A 19,937-nucleotide genomic window follows, 5' to 3' on the forward strand; every position below is an offset into this window, starting at 1 on the left:
GGTCAGAGTCCCCTCTGTGGGGTCCCGGGTGGCTGAGTCATGGGGACCCAGCTGAGAGCAGGGGCAGCCAAGGGGTCCATGGTGGGGGCACCAAGGTGGCTGTGCCAGGGGTGCCAAGAGTGCTGTGGTGGAGGCACCAAGGGGACAATGACAGGCTCCGGAGCAAGAGATGCTCCCAGGGAAAAGGGAGATCCTTGGTGTGAGGATGCTCAGTGCTCCCATGGGAAGGCAGATTTTGAGGGTTTCTGCAGAGATCCCCCAAAAAGCAGGTGGAAATGTGTTACTTGGGGTCTTCCCAAGGGGAGGAAGCTGGGCAGAGCAGGAAGGCACCCAAGGGGCTGCTCCCAGCTCTCTGTATCTCCCCATAACTGTGGAGCACCCTCAGCACATCCCCATCTGCAGTAGGGTGACCCCACAACAGCATCCCTGAGCATCCCACATGGCACCCAACCTTGCCATCCTCATCCTCATTCCCATCCCACTCTCCTGGCCCTGTCATCCTCCTGGTCCAGCCATCCTCCTGGTACTACCATCCTCCTGGCACTGCCATCCACCCAGTCCTGCCATCCTCCAAGCCCTGCCATCCTCCTGGCACTGCCATCTTCCCAGTCTTGCCATCCACCCAGCACTGCCATCAATGCCATCCTTCTGGCCCTGCCATCCTCCCAGCCCTGCCATCCTCCCGGCCCTGCCATCCTCCCAGCCCTGCCATCCACTCAGCACTTGGGTTTCCTTTCACGGAAGGGGGAGCTGAGAAAAACGCATCAATTATTGAGCCGGGGCGCCGAGCCCGCCGCGTCCCCGTTGCTGATGCCGCTCAGGTAGAGCCGCGCGAGCCGCAGTCAGACACCTCTAACACGATTAGCTGCAGGGCTCTTCCAGCGCGCGTCAAGGTCAACTTCTCTGAGGCTGACAAAAAGCACAGGCGGGCAGCAGCTCCCCCTGCCCCCGACGGGGCAGCAGGACGCTGGGGACGGGCACTGATGGCCCCGAGTGATGCCATCGGGGCAAGGGGAGCTCCAGGGCAGAATGGCGGGGCTCCAGTGGGATGGGGATATAGCACGGGAGCTCCCAGTTGGATGCGAATGCAGTGGGGGGGCTCCTGATGGGATGGGAATGCAGTGGGGGGACTCCTGATGGGATGGGAATGCAGTAGGGGGGCTCCTGATGGGATGGGAATGCAGTGAGGGGGCTCCTGATGGGATGGGGATACAGCAGGAGGGTTCCTGGTGGGATAGGGATGCAGTGGTGGGGCTCCTGGAGGGATGGGAATGCAGTAGGGGGGCTCCTGATGGGATGGGAATGCAGTGGGGGGGGCTCCTGGAGGGATGGGGATACAGCAGGAGGGTTCCTGGTGGGATAGGGATGCAGTGGTGGGGCTCCTGGAGGGATGGGGTTGTCACAGGAGGACTCCTGGTGGGATGGGGATGCAGCAGGAAGGTTCACAACGGGATGGGAACACAATATGGGGCTCACAACCACAGGACAGGGACCTGGCGGGTCCCTCTGCAGCAAAGCCACTCCCGTCACGCCGTGCGGGAGAAGTGGGGCTGGCCCAGCCAGCTGCACGTGGAGCAGGAATTGGATCCAGATGTTTCCCCCAGCAGCCGGAAACTGCTTTCCCCCGATCCAGAAAGTGCTTGGCAGCCCCTCCCACCGCCCCACAATGGCTGTGGTGGGGACCAGCCCTGCCAGCACCGCGCTGTGCCAATAGGGCTGGGATCTACCCTGGCGTGGTGAGAGCAGGCAGAGGAACAAGGCAGCTCGGGAGGGCACAGGGATGGCAAATCCAGCTCCTGTGTTTGGAGTTTTGGGACTCCCAGTGATGGGACTCCCACACACAGTGGCCACGCTTCACCCTCTGCTCATCCTCATCCTTCCAAAACCACCCCAGTCTCTCGTGCAGCAAAAGAGGGACACCAAACCCTCCCTGTGCCAGCTCCACAAGCACCCTTGCAGCAGAACCAGGATGGGTGCCCACCAGGATGGGTGTTCCCCAGGATGGGTGCTCACTGTGCCAGCCAGAAGGTAACAAAGAGAAAAATGAAAGCCCCAAACATCATTCTGGGAAGATCCAGCTTCAATATCTGGGTGCACGTGGGTTGGGAAAGGACTAGGAAGTGGCTCCAGCAATGGGGGCACATGATACACATCACCCCCAATGCCATTCCTGAGAGGTCTCCTGAAGGACACCACCATCCACAGGGTCACTGTCACCCCCTCAAGTCACCTCCAGCTTTGGGGAGGATTCCCAGGGCAGTGGGATGGGGACACGGCTTTCTGGGCCCTCCAGTCTCGGTGGGAGGGAGTAAAACCACTCAGAAACCCATCTGAGAAGCCAGAACCTGAATTCCCCCACTCTCCTGTTATTTAAAGCCCATCCAGCTTCCAAGTCCTGCAATGATACAAGAATCTCAATTACCATTAAAAGAACACGTTCCTGCTCCTCCATTACGGAGAAAAGCCTGAAAACCAACCCCTGGGAATTCCACAACTCTAGAAAGAAGAAAAATAAAATATTCATGTAATTTAGATTATTTAAAACCTGGCACTTGGTAAACCAGTCTCTGCACTTGGAGGGAACTGGAGCTGTTCACACCTTGCAGAAGGCAGGGAGAGGGTCAGGGCTGGAAATCCCAGTCACAGTCCCGCAGGTTCCAGTGCCACCCCGGGCACCCCATTGCCAGGTTGACGGCAGGATCTGGCGATAAATGGGTTTTAAACACCTCTGAGCTTGTGGGATACGGCGCTGCGGAAGGACAGCAGGTTATTTTTATCGTTGCATTAGTTCCAGTTTAATTGCCGGGATGTTATTAACGGCACGGAGCAGAGTCCGAGCATGGGGACGCTGACGTCGGTCTGTCCTGTCCCAAACCCTGTGGAGGAGCCAGGACTGAGACCCTGTATGTGCCTCTCCTTGCACCACTGGGGCTTGGTGACAACCAGGGGCAGGAGCCATCGACCAGGGACAGGAGCCATCGACCTGCACCAGAGCCTCCTGGCTCATTCCCTCCCAGCCCAGATGCTCCTTCTCCTCCAGCTCCACCCAGCAGCTCCAGGGAGCAGGATGGTGGCTTGCCCCAGACCTCCCTCCTCTTCCTCACTCCACAGCAGGTCCCAGTTCCCTCCAGCGCTCTGCAACCAGGAGTTCTCCCACTGTCCCTGATTCTCCAGCCCTGACGGCTCCATCATATCCCAACAACTTGACCACACCATCCACCCACCAGCTCCCTTCCACCAGCCCCTCGGGAATTCACACAACTCCAACATGGCCAAATGCCTCCAGTTTGTGCCAGGGTCAGTGGCCAAGATCCTTCAGGTCACCCAGAGCAGGGATACACACTCAGCTCTTCCCTTGGCTGTTCCCAGCAGCAAACCTGGTGCTGGGCCAGAGATGCCTGAGACCCTCCCAGCATCAGAGCTGAGCTAATCCCAGATTTCACACTCTAGAGGGCATAGAGATGGCACTGCCATCACAGGGACCTCTCCACTGTCTCCATGCCCTCCATCCCCACAGCACAGCAGGAGGGAGCAGGAGAGCACAATGGAGCAGAGCTGCTGCTGAGAAACCATCTCACCAAACCTGCCTGTCAGCAATCCCACTAATGGCACACGGCAATGGAGACATCGGAACGTGCCCTCCTGCACCTGCCAGCCACGTCCCAGCCAGGTGTGATCCCAACAGCTCATTTCCACTGGGAAAGCTCGGATTGTGCTTGTGTGGTGGCACCAACAGCTGGCCAGTGCTTTGGCTCGTGCCCAGCACAGCATGCCCAACCCACCAGGGACCAGCCACCACCAGCCTGGCCTCCCAGCCCCCTCCCAGTTCCCTCCCAGCCTAGCAGCCCCCAGAATGCCAGAAGGGATCGGACACAGGCTGTGGGATTTCCTGGGGGCAGTTCCCCATAGGAGCATCCCAGCAGGTCAAGCCTGCTGGGGAAGGGGCTGCCTGAGGTGCCCAAGCAGGCTGGGCAGGGACGAGCAGTGTCACAGGGGAGTGACAGTGACATAATCCCAACATCGGAATGGCTTCCAGCAGGGAAAGCCTGGCCAAGGAGGATCAGGGCCAGGTGGACACGCTGGGAGCTGCACCCCACGCTCTGGGACAGCCCTGGCGGATTGGCAACCAACCCTGGGGTCTTCAGCCCCCAGTGCCTCCCAGTTCAGCACTGGGGAGATGACACCTGGCAGGGACAGAGCCACATGGCTCCTGCAGAGACCGGTGACATTCCCGGGTGGAATTGCTTTATAGGGTCAGGGAGGAAGGAACCAGCACGGAGATATTTAAGTGGCATTTCACCATCGGAAAAAATTAGAGTCACAATATTAATTAATCCTCAAAGCACTTTACGAACATTAACTAATTAAACCTCCCAACCCCTCTGCGAGGTGGGAAAGGTATCATTGTCCTCATTTCACAGCTGTGGAAAATGAAGTGCACTGAGGTGACGTGATTCACCCACAGTCGCGGCAAGCCAAAGGTGGGAAGGGGACCCCAGAATTTGTCCCTTGATCCTAACAGGGCAGGACATAGCTGGGCACCCTGGAGCCCCCCACAGCTGGATCCCAGCATCCCACCACTCCAAGCCAGGTTCCAGCATCCCAGTCCCCACCCAGGGCAGTCGGAGGGAGACAAACCAGGACCGCACCCAGAATGGGGAGTCCCGGGAGAAAACCCATTGGATGCAGGGGCAGGGAGTTAAAACAGAAACCACCGAGGGGTTTCATGGAAAGCGCCACCGACCCTGCGCGGTTTAAAAGCGATTAGAGCCCTGCCTGGGTTATCAACCGGCGTCTCAATCCCGCGGCATCGATCCGGATAATAGCCGGCAATTGTTCAGATACAATATCATAAAGTCCCTTTAACTACAGCCATAAAGCTTCCCCCGCCTGCGGCACCGCTGGGCTCCCCGCGCCGCGCCGGGGGCAGCGCCGGGGCCTCGGCACCGCCGGCACGGAGGATGGCGGGGGGACCCCACCGGGACCCCCCGAGCAGGGACAGGATCCTCAGGGATCATGCCCTGCTGCTGCTGCTGCTGCTCTCCTGTGCTGTGCTGGGAGCAGAGGGGACACTGACCCCCCCGGGGCTCCCCTGGGCGCTGCTTCTGGGAACCAGCAGTGCCGCGGATGGGGAGCTCCAAGGCGGCTGCTGAGATTCGATGTGACAAAGTTTAACCCGTGATATTTATGGTAATTATGAGAAAAACGTGGGGTGACCCTCGCAGCCTCCCTGTACAGCGGCTGGGACCCCACTGCTCCCATGGTTTGCTCTTATTCCCAAAACACGGAGCTTCCCATCGCGAGGTGCCGGGACTGGGCTCCTCCACTCCCCTGGGAAGGGGGATTTTCCACTGCCAGCCCTCAATCCCGAGGTGTTTCCACACTGTGCTCCCTATCCTGGCTCCCAGCGGGGTTTGGGTCACCAGCAGCCCCCGGGAACGCCACTGGAGAACACCACTCCGGAGGACACCGCCAGAGAACACCCTTCCTCACCCGCCGCTTCCTCACCCGCCGCTTCCCACTGCTTAATGAGCACAAAATATTTCCATGTTGCCAATTACTTGGTTCGTTTGTGCTGCTGCGGGCAGCGCCGGCGCAGGGAAAATCCCCCTGGAGCCATCCTGGCCCCCGAGGAGCAGGGAAAGCCCCGGCTGGGCCTCCCCAGGGCTGAGCATCCCCATCTGTCCCATCCTCATTCCACACCCGACACCCCTGGCCCGCCTCGCTCCGGGGTCACCTTTGTCAGCAGCTGCCCAACAGCATTCCCGCATCCCCAGCAGCATTCCCGTGGCCCCAGCATGACACTGATGGCTGCAGTGAGAAGGCAAGACCTTCCCATGATTTAAAATGTTCGTTGAGGGACTTGGAAAAGGCTTTGGAACCCTATTTTTTGGGTGAACCCCTGTCTGGGGTGTGACCTGCCGGTGCCGCCATTCCAGCCCCTTCCAGCACGGAGAAAATCTGTGGCACCGCAGACATGCCACTGCAGATGTGTGCCGACCTCAGCCATCCCAGCTGGGCCCATCCTGCCCCAGGGATTGATCCCTGCTCCCATCACATGCCCAGGTGGGATTCCCAGCTGGAACCCTCTCCCTGCTGTGACACCATCACCATAAAACCCTTCCAGCAGGTCCCAGGAGCCGCGTTTCTCCCACCTGCATCCATAAATCCACCCTGAGCTGGGCAGTGATTTATAAGGTGGAATAAATATTACAATGTTTAAGGAAAAATACAAAAGATCCATCCAGCTGGATTCCCTTCCCATAGGAATGGGGCTGCTGGTGGGAAACAGGGACTCAGTGACACCAGGATTTTGGGGCAGCAAGGGACACACCAGCACAGGGACAGGGTGGAAGAGGCCGGAATGAATTGGGCTCCGGTGCTGCCAAACCACCTGGATGCACGATGGATGCTGAAACCAGCCATGGATCTGAGCCACCATGTCCCCACTCCGATCCCAAACCAGTGTGGAAGGAGCTGGGGGGCTCCAGACCCTCCTTGTGGATCCAGGGGCTCTGTGGACACAAAGAAGGGGCTTCTCTGCCGACACCACCGGCTCTGCTCCCAGCGAAAATTTCCGAGTCCGGGCGCTGTGACAGCCATGTCCTTTTCCATCTCTCAATCATTCTACCAATATTAATTCCCTAATTTAGCCCCTGGCAGAGATCCTCACCTTACCCACAGAGAAACTGAGGCTGGGGGAGGGAGAAGCCATTTGTCTCCAGGCAATGAGCTGGAAGCCGGACCCAGGATTGCCCCCAGCTCGTAGGATGAGTGTCCCTGCTCCCGATCCAAAGCTTTCTATTGTAAAAGACAACATTATGATTTATTATTATTATTATTAATCAGCTCTGAAAATGAGTCTGGATTCTCCTGGAGTCCAGATCTCAGTTGTCCATGCGACACCAAACCCCCAACACCTCCCACTGCTGGTGCTCCACATCCCAGCGCTGGACAGAGCGTCAGGAAAAACCAAGGGAAAATGAACAACTGCGGATGGCAGCAGGATGAGCCCCAAGAGGGTGGCTGGAACCCAGGGCTACCAACCCCAGGAACCACCACGGAGAGGGGTGCAGGCAGGGAAAGCTGTGAATGCCAGGATCTGCAGGCAGAGAAAGCTGGGAGCTGGTCCAAGGTGAAGGTCACTCGTGGCGATGAGTGTTAGGAATGTCAGCACTGGCTGGGCTGGTTGCTGCCTCCGGAGCACTCATTCTGCAGCAGAAGGTGATCCCTGCTTCCAATCCTGTTCCAGATCCTCCTAATTTAGCCTTAAATCCAACCTTGTGGGGCTGGGAGCGATGCCAGGGCCATGGAGGTGGGAACGATCCCAGTGTTTCACTCGGCACTTCTCTGGCTCCAGCCAAACCAATCCCTCCAACCCCACAGAGATCCAATGGAGACAGCATTGGATGGGACCTGGAGCCAGAAGCCATTTCTATTACAAACAGCCTTAGATTCTATGCTGGAAACCAAATGGCAGCACCATTTTGACCGGCATTTGCAGCCAGAGCTGGTGCCAGAATTCCTGTGTGCCGGTGCCGTATCCGACAGCAGTTGTACAACAGTGGGACAGTCCCTGGGACATGGCACAGCCTGGCAGGGTCACGGCTCCATCCCGAGCTCCACACCTGCATGAAGGAACTTGGAAAAGCCAAGGAGAGAGCCTGGAGTGTTCCCAAGATGGACACCAAGCCCAAGGGCACGAGGCTGCCCCGGAGGGAAGAACTGTGAAGGTTTCAGTATAACAGTTTCTCAAATAAAGGATTTTGGAACCATTCCTGTACTCCCAAAACCCCCTTGGCACTCACATGGAGAGGGGATGGGAACAGCCCCCATCCTAAAACAGGAATCCCGGGAGCAGGGAGCTCACCCAGAGCGGGAGAGCGGCTGGACACACAGACAGAGGGAATTCCAGTTACAGGGTGTGAAAAAGGTTTTTTTAAAATGTAGAAAAATGGTGGAAGGGCAGGAAAAAGCAGAGCAGAACAACAGGAAAATTGAAAAATTCAAACAACAGGAGGGAGGGAAACTCTCTGGGAGAGTATCTTCTCCAGAAGCATCTCTCCCACCTCCCATCCTCCTCCTCCGCATGTCCCACTTGGCTGTGCCGAGAATTGGGCTGAAATTTGGGAAAAGCCCCTTTGGAAGTGCTGGCACATTGGCTCAGGCTCAGGCTGTTCCGGTGCCATGTTGGGTAAAAATAAAATACAATTTGTGGGAAAAATGCAAGAAGAGTCAGTGAAAAAAAACCAGGAAGGTTTGTGGGATGGGCAGCAAGAAAGGCATGGATATAAGAAAAGGTGGGATGAAGCAGGAGAGGAGCTGAGAAAGGTCCCTTGGATTTGAGGGAAAAGAGAAAATAATGACTGTTCAATAACACTGATGTATCACAATAAAGCACCGACCACTCCAAAATAACCTTGGAATAAAAACGCCCATCGCTGTTCTGGGACAGGGTGGGGACGGACGGACAGAAACGGACACACAGACACGGCCCGGGCGGCTCCACCGCCCCGACCCGGCATCGCTCCGTGTCCCTTCAGAGCTGTGTACCCCAGACCCCCCTCCCCGTCCCGGGGGGCTCTGCCCCGCGTTTTTCCACTCAATTTCCTTCCCGAGTCGGCAGGAGATAAATCCCTCTGCCGAGGCAGGCGGCCGGAACGGCAAAGCCAGCGGTGCCAAGTTTAATAAGCAACCCTGATCGAGAATCCAGATAATAATTGGGATTATCGAGCTGGCTGGGAAAGAGCTTCTTCAGCTCCTGATGGCACCAGCACCCGGCACAGCGGGACAAAGATGCCCACAGGGTGCCCAGCACGACTGGGACACTGACAGGAGACCGGGATGCTGCCAAGGAGAAGCGTTAATATTAATTTATTATTACAATAAAATCAAAATAATAACTCCCTTTTTGGATGCTCCATGAGCAGTTGGAACCTGCGGCTCAGGGGACTCTGTGCACCCCAGATCCCACGGGAACCCTATGGGGGCTCCAGCTCCATCCCCACATCCCAGTTTGAGGGGGATGGACACGGAGCCGGCGCCGTCCCAGCGCCTGCGGAGAAGCTCAGCCGCCGAAATAATCCCGTCGCGGTTGGATTTTGTGCAGGGCACGAGGTCCAGGGGCTTTTTTCCTCAGTGGAAACAGGATTGGAAAAGGAAAGAATTGGGATTTTTCGAGTTCTCTACAGGGTCAGGCTGATTTTATTTTACTGCAAATATAAATAGGGCTTTTGATCAATAAAAAAATAAGACAGTCTAAATAAAACCCCCCTGGAAGACACGGCACGGAATCCGGAATCCTGGCAGGAATAGCTGAAGCTGGGCTGAGTGCTCCGAATATTTGTATTTGCTGTCTAAACACTTTATCTCTTTCCCAGCACATGGGTGAGTTTTGCTCCCGTGTAATGTTCAAGGAAAAATAAACCGAGACGGATAATTCCTCCTCTTCTGCAGGGGAGGAAAAAAAAATACAACAAAACTTGGTTGCATGGGGGGAAACAGCAAAATATTTCCAGGGAAATTAGGCTGAATGCCAAGGAAATAGATATAGGAGGTGATCGGGATGCATCGGGAGGAGGAAGCTGGGGATGGAATGGGGCTTCCCCATTCCCAGTCATTAAAAACCCGTATTCCCATTTATTCCCCTTTTTTCCCCAAAGTCAACGGCGCTGGGAATCAGAGCCAGGAGAGGTCTGGATTTGGTACAAAAAATCCAAAATCCGAAGTTGGATTCCTGGGGGATTTTGGGGATGGTGAAGAAGGAGCTGAAACAAAAACCCAATCCTGGAGTCCAATAAAAAGGTACCGAATGAAGGTTTAAAACTCTGCGGATCCTGGGAATGCTCAGCAGCGCGGTGGGAATACTGGTGGTGGGAATACCAGTGGTGGGAATACCGATGCTGGCAGACTCCCTGCCACATCCACAGCTCTGGGTCCAGTGCCAGGTTGGCATTCGGTGGGACCAACACAGCACTGGCAGTCCCGGCTTTGCACGGACACACACGTGTGCCCGGGGGTCATGGCTGTAGGAAAACCTGGAAAATCCCCAAAAACAAAGCCAGGCCAGAAGGAAATGTCAAGGAAAGCAGAAAATTGGCAGGTTGGGAAGAGCTGATGTGCTGAGGGAGCACAGGGATGTATCCCATGGGATCCCACCACGGCAGAAGTGTGTCCAGCGAGATCCCACCATGGTACAGCTGTATCCCATGGGATCCCACCATGGCACAGGTGTATCCCATGGGATCCCACCATGGCACAGGTGTATCCCACAGGATTCCCACCACGGTACAACCCCACCAGGACACGGCTCAGCCCTTTGGCCGTCCCTCACGGAGCGGCGGCATCGCTCGCTGTTCCTCCACTCCACTGGGCCTTGGGAAGGAAATGTGGGAAAAGGGGAAAAATTTAAAAGGGAGAGGAATTAAAAAAAAAATGGAGTCTGAATCACTGTTTCCAAATCCCTCTCCCTCCATTAATGACCCAAAGAAAAATGTCAAATGGATCCGAGCGGCGCCTGGAATGGGAGCGCGGGTCTCACTGCTCCGGAGCCGATCGGCTTCACCGAATCCGAGCGCCATCGATCCCGGGATCTCTGTCACAGACAGAGACCAATCCATGGGCAATGGAGCAGGACAGGGGTGACCCCAAAACTGGGGGTCCAGCCCAGCACCTCTCCTGCCTCCGCACTTCCATCCCCTCAGTCAGGCTCAGTCTGGGACCCCTCCCTGCCTCAGGCACGCCAATGGCGCAGGGAATGGGAACTCATTCCCCAATATTAATTATTATTCCAGGGAGTTAGTTTTCTTCCTTTGGAATATTTTTTCCCCACTGTTGTTGCTTTGAGAGCCTCATCTCCCTCAGAAGTTTGGGACCCCCCAACCCGTGTCGGGGCACAAAGGGCGGCTTCAATCAGAGCGGGGTGGAGGCAGGGGCCTTCCCATCCCTTTGGAGAAGGATCCTGTTTTCCAAACCGCCATCATGTCTGTGGCATCACCATCCAGCACACGGAGGAGCCACAGGAGCCGCCGCAGCCCCAAGGGACACACATGATTCCAGGGGCAGAGACAGGATCCAGGATGTGGAGTCCAAAGTTCTGCTCTGCATCCCAAGGGGGACAAAGACCCTCCTTGACACTGCCTGGCTCCCTCCAGCCAAACTGATGAACCCCATTAGGGATCAGGGCTCATCCAAGGCTCTTGCCGAGGGACGGGATAAGATTGGGATGGGATAAGGTCAAGAGGGAACAGGGGAAGCACAGCAGAATTTGTCCGGCACACAGATGGGATGAGCTTTAGGAATCCTGGTTTAAGCACCACTTCCAAAATGAAGGACATGCCCTAAGGTGACATGTCCCAGATGGGACTGGTGGGGAGATGTCACACTGATGGAGATGCTGGGCACTAGCACAGCCCCACCTCGGCAAAATCCATGGGGTATTCATTTCTCCTGGGGTTTGGCACTCACTACGGGAATTTTGGCAATTTCCCCCAGCCACCCTTTGGGATGAAGCTCCAGGCCAGCAGCTCCATGGCCATCCATCTCCCCACTGCCAACCACAACTCACACCGTCGGGCAGGCAGAGCCAAACCCAATGGATGATTGTAGAGGGAGCGGTGACCCCGCTGGTGACCCCGCTGGTGACCCCAGCCCTGCCTCTCACTCCTTGAGCTCAGCCCCTCCACAGTCCCCACAGCCCCCTCTCCTGCACGGCTTTTGAGCCGGGAGCCTCATTAGGAGGTAATTAGCTGCGGAACAATGGGAAGCTCTTTAGCAGCCCAGGCACAGCGGCAGCAACAAGCCAAGGGGGAGCGAGGGAGGAGAAATAAATAAATAACAACACTGTGACCACCCGGGAACAGGCTGGGACAGAGCTGGGACACTGCACCGCAGAACGGGCTCCATCCTACTGCCCTGCTCTCAGACTGGGCCCTTCCCAGTTTTCCTGCTGGGATCAAACCAGCCCTGGCATGTTGCACATCCAAAAGGCCCCACCAGCACTGGCTCCCCAACACAGCTCAGCGATGGGATCCCCAAATTTGGCATTCAGGGGAGGGTTGGACTGGTGGCAGAGTCTGTGCCCACACAGAACACCCCTAAACACAGCCCTGGCTTTGGGGTGTCACTGAGATGCCTCCAGAATTCATCTGGCAAAGGCCAAAGTGGCTCACCCCAGTGTGTCTCCAGCTCCGGAGAATCATGGAATCATTTTGGTTGGGAAAGAGCTCCAAGATCATTGAGTCCAAGTGATGATCCAGCTCGGACTCTTGGAGCGGCGCTTCTCTGCACTCACAGAGGCCAAACTGGGGCTGGTCCTGGGCTTGGGAAGAAGCTCCAGGTAGAGGGAAGCAGCCAGACACAGGGATGAGTGTTGGGCTGTGGCAAAGGGGGAAAAGGAATTTAAACTCCTGATGGGGGCTGAAGGCAACAGCACTCAGAGCTGCTCACCTTCCATAAATCCCATTAAATCCAACAAAGCAGGGCAGGATCTCTGCCCCGAGTGGGGAAACCAGCTTGGATCAAAACGGAGCCTCAAAAATCATGATTAATATCTAACACAAAAGAACTGAAATTGTCACCATCAGGAACGAGGAGCTATTTAAGGAACAATTGCTGCAATTTTCCAGCCAACCCAGCAGCTGAACCTTGTCAGGCACAGGCAGGTACAGCTCCAGCCACGGCATGTGGGACGGACACAGCCGGACAGACAGACAGACCTGTGCCTAGAGCCAGGTAAACCCACACCCAGGTATATCCTGGAGTCCCCAAGTAGGAATTCCAGGTGAATGTCACACAGGGGTGGCACAGCCACGCACGGAGGAACACAGAGGGTGTTTGGCACTGGATTATTTGTCTGTGCAAAGTGTATTTATGTGGGGGGTGTGTAAACACACACACCTATAAATAAATAGAGATATATAAATATTACACATATATGTATATAAATATATATGTATATAAATATATGTGTATTTCCATACACAGCAGCACTTTTAAAGCTTTCCAAGGTACCTGAGGGCATCTCTCGCCCCCTGGACTGTTCCCATTCCCCACCTTCTGTGTGTTCCCCCCACTGGGACACCCTGAAACACACAGGGGGTCTCAGGGAGCATCAGACCCTCCGGCAGCTCCACATGCCCCCAAGTCCATCCTCGCATTAGGATGCAGTGCATGGCCAGCATTTGGATACCAAATGTGCAACCAGCAGGGAATGTAATTGCGGTCCCTGGAAAGGGACAGGCGGAGACGGAGACGGGCACGGAGAGAGAATCCTGTCAGCAACGCTGGCCCGGTGGTGTCTGCTCTCCATTAACCACTCGCCGCAGCCCTGGGCTGGTGAGGAATAGCTAACACGGCTTAACGGGCTGGAAAAGAGGGGTGGGAAGGGCTGGGAGTGATCTCGGCACAAAGGGAGAACCGAGCGAGGAAAACTAAAAGAGCAGGAATTGTGCAGGATGTGGCCGAGCGCTGGCACACCCAAACACCCAGCACTGCCCCGTCACCTCGAGAGGGGACTCAGCCTGATGGTGACACGGAAAACAACCCAAGTACCAGGGTTAAAATCCACGTTACAATCGCTCCAAAGGGGGAATGGGGCGTGTTGCTTCCAGAGGTTGGTGCAGACCCCACTGTGATGTCCATGGGAGTGGGGAGGGACACACGGGGATAAGGAACACGCAGGGATAGGGGTGACCCCAAAGGTCCCAGTCAGATTTGGGACATGGAGGTTTTAGAATCCAGCCCCACTTCAGGGCTGACCCAAACTGCCCAGCATGGAGACATGGGTGGGCTCCCCCTGGGCTCAGCCCTCCCACTCGGCCCCTGCTCTCCAGCACCCAATTCCCCTGGAAAAAACACCATGGAATCGTGTGTGCTCCTCGATGGAGAGGCGGCACATGCAGCTGCCTGGCCACAGCCCCTCGTGACATATGGGTGGGTGATTTGGCTCTGGCTTGGGTGGTCAGTGGGTCATGGCCATGGCCACATCTCTCCTGGCCACGGTCACTGCACTCCGGGCTCTTGGACAAAGCACCAGCCGACTGGCGCGCTCCGGGGCTGCGGCTCCGGGAGATGGGAATGCAGCAAAAAAGGCACACAAAATCCAATGGGATGGGGAACACAATCCAAACCTCCCCTTCAAAACGTGCCCCCTCACCCCAACCCCACCTCCTTGTGGCCCAGGCCCCTCGCCCCCCAAAGGACTCCCCAAAATCCTGCTCTGCCATCACAGCTGGCCCTGACCATCACCTGGCTCTGTAAATCCCCCTGCTAGAAACCATTTCTCCGGTTCCCGACCCTGGGATTGGGGAGTGCAGAGGAGCAGAACAGACATCCCAGCTGTGCTCACAAACCACACCGAAAAATAATACAGAAATCAGCAAAGAAACGCTCAGAGGCAGCGCTGTGACCTCAACATTAAACCAGGCCATGGGCATGATCCTGCCCGGGCACATGGATCTGTGCCATAAACAGAGGGAGGAAAACCCCCAGCCCTTTGCACATTCCCACTCTGGATACAGGCACACGGCAGCGATGGCTGCAGGAACACCAACCAGCATTCGGGAATGATGATTCCCTGCCCATCACTCGGCTGTCGGCAGCACAGGGGACAGGAACAAATCCCAAACCCTCCATCCTTCCTTGGCCTTCCAGGGGTTTCCAGCACAGCCTCAAGGCTGTGGGTCAGGATCCCAGGACTGGGGACCCTCAGAGGACAGGCCACTCCTTCCCACAGACCTTCTTCCCCCACAGAAAGGGAGTTTTCCCAGATCCCTGTTTCTTTTCCGCACGATGTGATGTAGGGCACTGAGACCCAGCCTAAACCTGCTGCGGCACGGGGGGCAATGGTGGCCAAAACTGGAGACCCCAACCCACCAAGAGATGCCAGATGTTCTGGGACACCTGGCACGACCCCCTGAGCCTCGTTGGATCCCAAGGCAAATCCACCCAGGAATTCTACGGGTGAGCGACTCCCGCACCACCAGCCAGAAAACATGGAGTGACGGCGGGAAGAGCCCTGCCTGCTGTGCCAGACCCCTGCCCATGGTGATGGACACCTACTCATGGTGCCAGAGCTTTGTCCATGGTGCCAGACCCCTGCCCACGGTGCCTGATCCAGACCCACAGTCCCACTCCGAACACGCGGCACCGGCACCCGCGACTGGCCCGGCCATGGCCAACGGATCCGCACCCGGAGATCGACCATCAGCAGCCCCTGGATGTGCCACGGAGCAAAAATCCACAGTTCCACACAGTACCAAAGCAGCTCACTATTATATAATTCTATGTTTGTCCTCCTTCGTTTTCTCCCGGATCACCCAGGAGTTCCATCCAGCCGAACCTTTTCCCAACGCATCCGTACAAAATCATTTAAAAATAAAAATAAACCTGTAAATCCACAGCGAGTGGTTAAATCTCTCCCTAGAACAGGGAAATTGCAGCATCCCGAGGTACCACTTATTTTTAATTTAGCCCCAATTACGAAATATAGAATTATTCTAATCTGGGCAAATCATATCGACCATGAGATTTATTCCTGTCTTTTATAAAATATAGATTGCTGTATAAACCTGAGGAAAAATATTTAGCGGCACAGAAGGTCGGTGGGTTCAAACAGGGCGTTTTAACCTTGGGGTTTTTCCCCCTTTTTTTTTAATCCCTTTTGATTTCCCCTTTATCAAATGAGGTAGTGCAGGGAAAAAAAAAAAAGAAAGAAAACAAGAGACCAGAAAAATCATAAATACGTCGTTCTTCATTTTTAAGAATGAGACAGTCTTGTAGTAACTCCAGAGACAAAATAAACCCACCGCTGGGTTCAAAAAGGGAATAAGCAGGAAACTCAATGGCAATTTCAATCTTTGCAACCCCTAATAAATTGCCTCGAATTCCGAGAGCCGAAGGCGCAGGCGGGGAGCGCTGGCGACACGGGGCGCTCCCACATTGGGGGAATTTGGGTCACATCCCGGAGCCCGGCGCTGCGGACGTGCTGCTGAACCCACCAGCCATTGTCTGCTCTTCCCTCCCAGCCCCTCGTGCTTCCTCCGCTCCATTTTATTTCCCCCCTCCGAAAATATTTTTCCTGCCAATAGCAGATTTAGAAAAAAAAAAAAAATATATGGAATAATGATCCTACACACATTTTTGAGGATAAATTCTCGGTGGTGCCTACGAGGAGGTGAAAGGGATGGAGCCGACGCCATCACCGATGGTTGGTCCTGGGACACTCGTTACCCAATGACCAAGGGGCTACTTCTGGCTGTCAGCACCACACAGGAACCCTTGGGTGCCAAAACCCAGCCACAGGAACCTTTGAGTGCCAGATCCCAAATGTAGGAACATCTGGGTGCCAAATCCCAGCCATGGGGACCCTTGGGTGCCAAATCCCAGCCACCGCCCCAACCACCCTCATCTCTGAGATGCTGGAGTTTGACCAGGGGGGTCCCTCACACATGTTTGGCATTTGGGAGAACAAAAGAAAAGAGCCCAAAGTGTGGGAGCTGGGGAGCACCAGAAACCAAAAAAAAAAAAACTTTGCAATGGGCAGGAAAAAAAAATATAATTCCCTGGCTCTTACAATCCCCCACAAAAATGTGAGGGAGATAATAAAATCCATATGCACCGCGGGCGGCCCGTGGCAGAGGCACCGCCGGCAAGGCACAAAGGGATGGGCTCACCCCAGTTTTGGGGAAGTGTGAGGGGCATGAGCAGGACCCCCAAAGGGACATGCAGAGGTTGGATGGACGTGGGTGATGATGAGGGTCCTCGGCCCTGTGCAGGTCCCACAGCTCCAGGCGCTGAAACACAGCCAGGAACTTTATCAACTGCACTGGTGTCACCAAGGGAGAGAAGGTGCCACTGAGGGTCCCCCTCACGGAGCTCCCACCAAAGAAGGGGATGAGCTGGAGGTGCCACCTTGCCTTGCTGGGAAGCAGGACCAGGCCACGTCGTGCCCCTCCACAGCCCCTCATCATGCAGGGACCGAGGGGGACAAAGAACACCCCGTTTGACCCAGAAAACGGGGCAGTCCAAACCCGGGGCCGTGGGGGCAGCGGCACCCACAGAGCACCCACCAAGCACCCACCAAGCTCATCCCCCACTGCTCACAGGGATGCTGCCAGAACTGGGAGAACTTCAAGGAATTGGGAGGGAAATGGGGGATCAGTAGCTGGTTTTTAATTTTTTTGCCTTTTACAGGAGTCCCAACAAACGGGCCCTTTCAGATCCCGTGGGGTGTCTCTGCAGGGTGGAAAGAGGAGTCCCAGGGGTCTCAACCACCTGAGCATTTCTAGAGCAGAATTCCTCCCACTTCCAACTCGCCAACAGTTTTTGGTTCCTCAAAATTACGAACAAAGAAATACGACAGAAACGAAACTCTCGCCCCCCAGAAAAAGATGCTGGGGGAATAAAAACACACAGGAAAATCAAAATTCCAAACTGGAGCAGGGAAACGAAGCAAACTGCGGGGATTGCACTTCCAGGATGGGAAGGACTTGGGAGCTGTGGGGCTGGGCACCCCCAACCCTGTACCCCCAGGCCCCTCCCCAGTCCCCCAGGCCTCCATCCTAGACCTTTCCCCTCCCAAATCTGTTTTTCCGACCCCTCCGCGGCCGCACCCGCCGCTTTGGGCGGATTTCGGAGGTTTTTTCGCAGAACCTTCATCCTGGGAGACGGACGGGGGTGGCGGGGGGAAGAACTTGAACTTCCCCGAAGTTGGGCGCGGAAGGGCCGGGGGGTGTTGAGTCGCAGCGCCCGCCGCTCGCTGCCCCCGCCGTCCCGGGGAACGCGCCCGGCGATGCTCCCGGCGCTGCCGCAGCCCCCGGGGACGGTCCGCCCGGGGCCCCGCGGGAACTTTCAGGGGAGGGACCCCCAGGGACCGCCCCCCCTCTCCCCGGGGCCGCCCAACCCGTTCACCGGAGCCCACCGGGGGTTGGAGCGGGGCACGACCCGCCACGGGCGGCGGCGGCCGCTGTCACCGGGAGGCGACGGGCGCTCACCGGGTGTGTGCGGGGGGGAAACACCGACTAGAATTCGGCCGCCCCCGCCGCCCCCCGCCTCACCTGGGGTTGCTCCGGTTCCAGTAGACGGCGAACCGGTCCGAGATAACTTTCCCGGTCTCGTCGGTCCAGACGCAGACGCCGAGGAGCGCGGTGAGCAGCGCGGCCGCCCCGCAGCGCACCATCGTCCCGGCGGGCGGCGGGCGCGGCTCCGGCCGCTTCACGGGGCGGCGGGGCCCTGGGGCCGGCCGGGGGCGGCGGGCGGGTGGCGGGCGGCGGCGGGCGGGCGCCCAGCCCTCACCATCGCCCGCGGCCCCGGGCGCCGTCAGCGGGGGGACTCGGGGGCGGCCGCGGTGCGGCGGCGCCGGGGCAGCCGCATCCCGCGCGCGGGCAGCGGGGACCGGCCGGCTCCCGCGGCGCCCCGGGATCGCCCCGGTACCGGGAACCTTCCCCCCCACCAAACTCCCCCTCCCACCGCCCGACTCCCCTCTCCCAACTTCGGCCAAGTTCCTCCGAAGCCCCGCGGCGCCGCCGCCGCCGCCGCCGGGCACCGAGCCCCCGGTGCTGCCGCCGCACCCGCGGGGCTCAGCCCCGGGCCCCGCCGCGGGCTGCTCCGCCCGGGGGGGACACCGGAGAGACAAAGGCCGGGCCGGGAGGCCGCCGCTCGCTCAGTGCCGCCGCGCCATGCTGCGCCCGCCGCCCGCGCCCCCCGCCCGGGACCGCCCCCGCGCCGGGACACGCCCCCGGACACGCCCCGCCGCGCCGGACACGCCCCCTCCTCCCGCCGCCGCCGCCGCCGCCGCCGCCGCCGCCTCTGACACATTGTTGCCACCGGCGGCCGCGCGCGCTCCCGGAGCGGCCCCAGGGCGGGGCCCCCGCGCGCCCCCGCGGCCACGCCCCTGGGGGGCTCCGGTGGGGGCAGAAAGAACGGGCACCGGGGATCGCACCGGAGGGTGGCGGGGTGCGGGGGGGGGCCTTGGAAAGGGAGGGGTCACACCGAGAGGGCTGAGGGGGTTTGGAAGGTGGGGGAGGTCACACCGAGAGGGTTTGGAAGGTGGGGGTCACACCGAAAGGGTTTGGAAGGTGGGGGTCACACCGAGAGGGTTTGGATGGTGGGGGTCACACCGAGAGGGCCGAGGGGTTTGGAAGGTGGGGGTCACACCGAGAGGGCCGAGGGGTTTGGAAGGTGGGGGTCACACCGAAAGGGTTTGGAAGGTGGGGGTCACACCGAGAGGGTTTGGATGGTGGGCGTCACACCGAGAGGGTTTGGATGGTGGGCGTCACACCGAGAGGGCCGAGGGGGTTTGGAAGGTGGGGGTCACACCGAGAGGGTTTGGATGGTGGGGGTCACACCGAGAGGGTTTGGATGGTGGGGGTCACACCGAGAGGGCCGAGGGGGTTGGGAAGGTGGGGGTCACACCCGGAGGAGGGACAGAATGGGCATCGGGGTGGGGGGTTCATGTGGAAAGGGTCACACCGGCAGAGGGGGGGTCTTTGAAAGGAGAAGGGGTCACACCGAGAAGGCCGAGGGGGTTTGGAAGGTGGGGGTCACATCAGCAGGGGGGGACGGAACAGGCACCAGGGTGGGAATTCTATGTAGGGGGGCATCACACTGGCAGGGGAGGATGGAACAAGCACAGGGGTGGGGGGTTCACATGGAGGGGGTCACACCTGCAGAGAGGGGTCTTTGAAAGGAGAAGGGGTCACACCGAGAGGGCCGAGGGGTTTTGGAAGGTGGGAGTCACAGCAGCAGATGGGGGTCTTTGAAAGGGGAAAGGGTCACTCCGAGAAGGCTGAGGGGGTTTGGAAAGTGGAGGTCACATTGGCAGAGTGGGACAGAACAGGCAACAGGGTAGGGGGTTCACAGGCAGGGGGTCACAGCAGAGGGATGGGGTGATACCTGCAGGTGTGGATCTGCAAAGGAGGGTCATGCTGGTGTTGGGG

General features: G+C 57.7%; 1 protein-coding gene across 1 annotated transcript in view; it reads right to left on the bottom strand.

Annotated features, from left to right (window-relative positions):
- The window catches only part of EFNA2 (ephrin A2), a 40,386-nt gene extending 21,675 nt beyond the window's left edge, over positions 1-18,711 (bottom strand). Inside the window, exon 1 of the mRNA XM_071578270.1 lies at positions 18,057-18,711. Coding sequence (XP_071434371.1) covers positions 18,057-18,178 — 122 coding nt within the window. The 5' untranslated portion in view covers positions 18,179-18,711. The remainder of the gene's footprint in view (positions 1-18,056) is intronic.
- Positions 18,712-19,937: the final 1,226 nt, after the last annotated feature.

The sequence above is a fragment of the Pithys albifrons genome, chromosome 27 (assembly GCF_047495875.1).
Source record: "Pithys albifrons albifrons isolate INPA30051 chromosome 27, PitAlb_v1, whole genome shotgun sequence".
NCBI classification, from domain to species: Eukaryota; Metazoa; Chordata; class Aves; order Passeriformes; family Thamnophilidae; genus Pithys; species Pithys albifrons.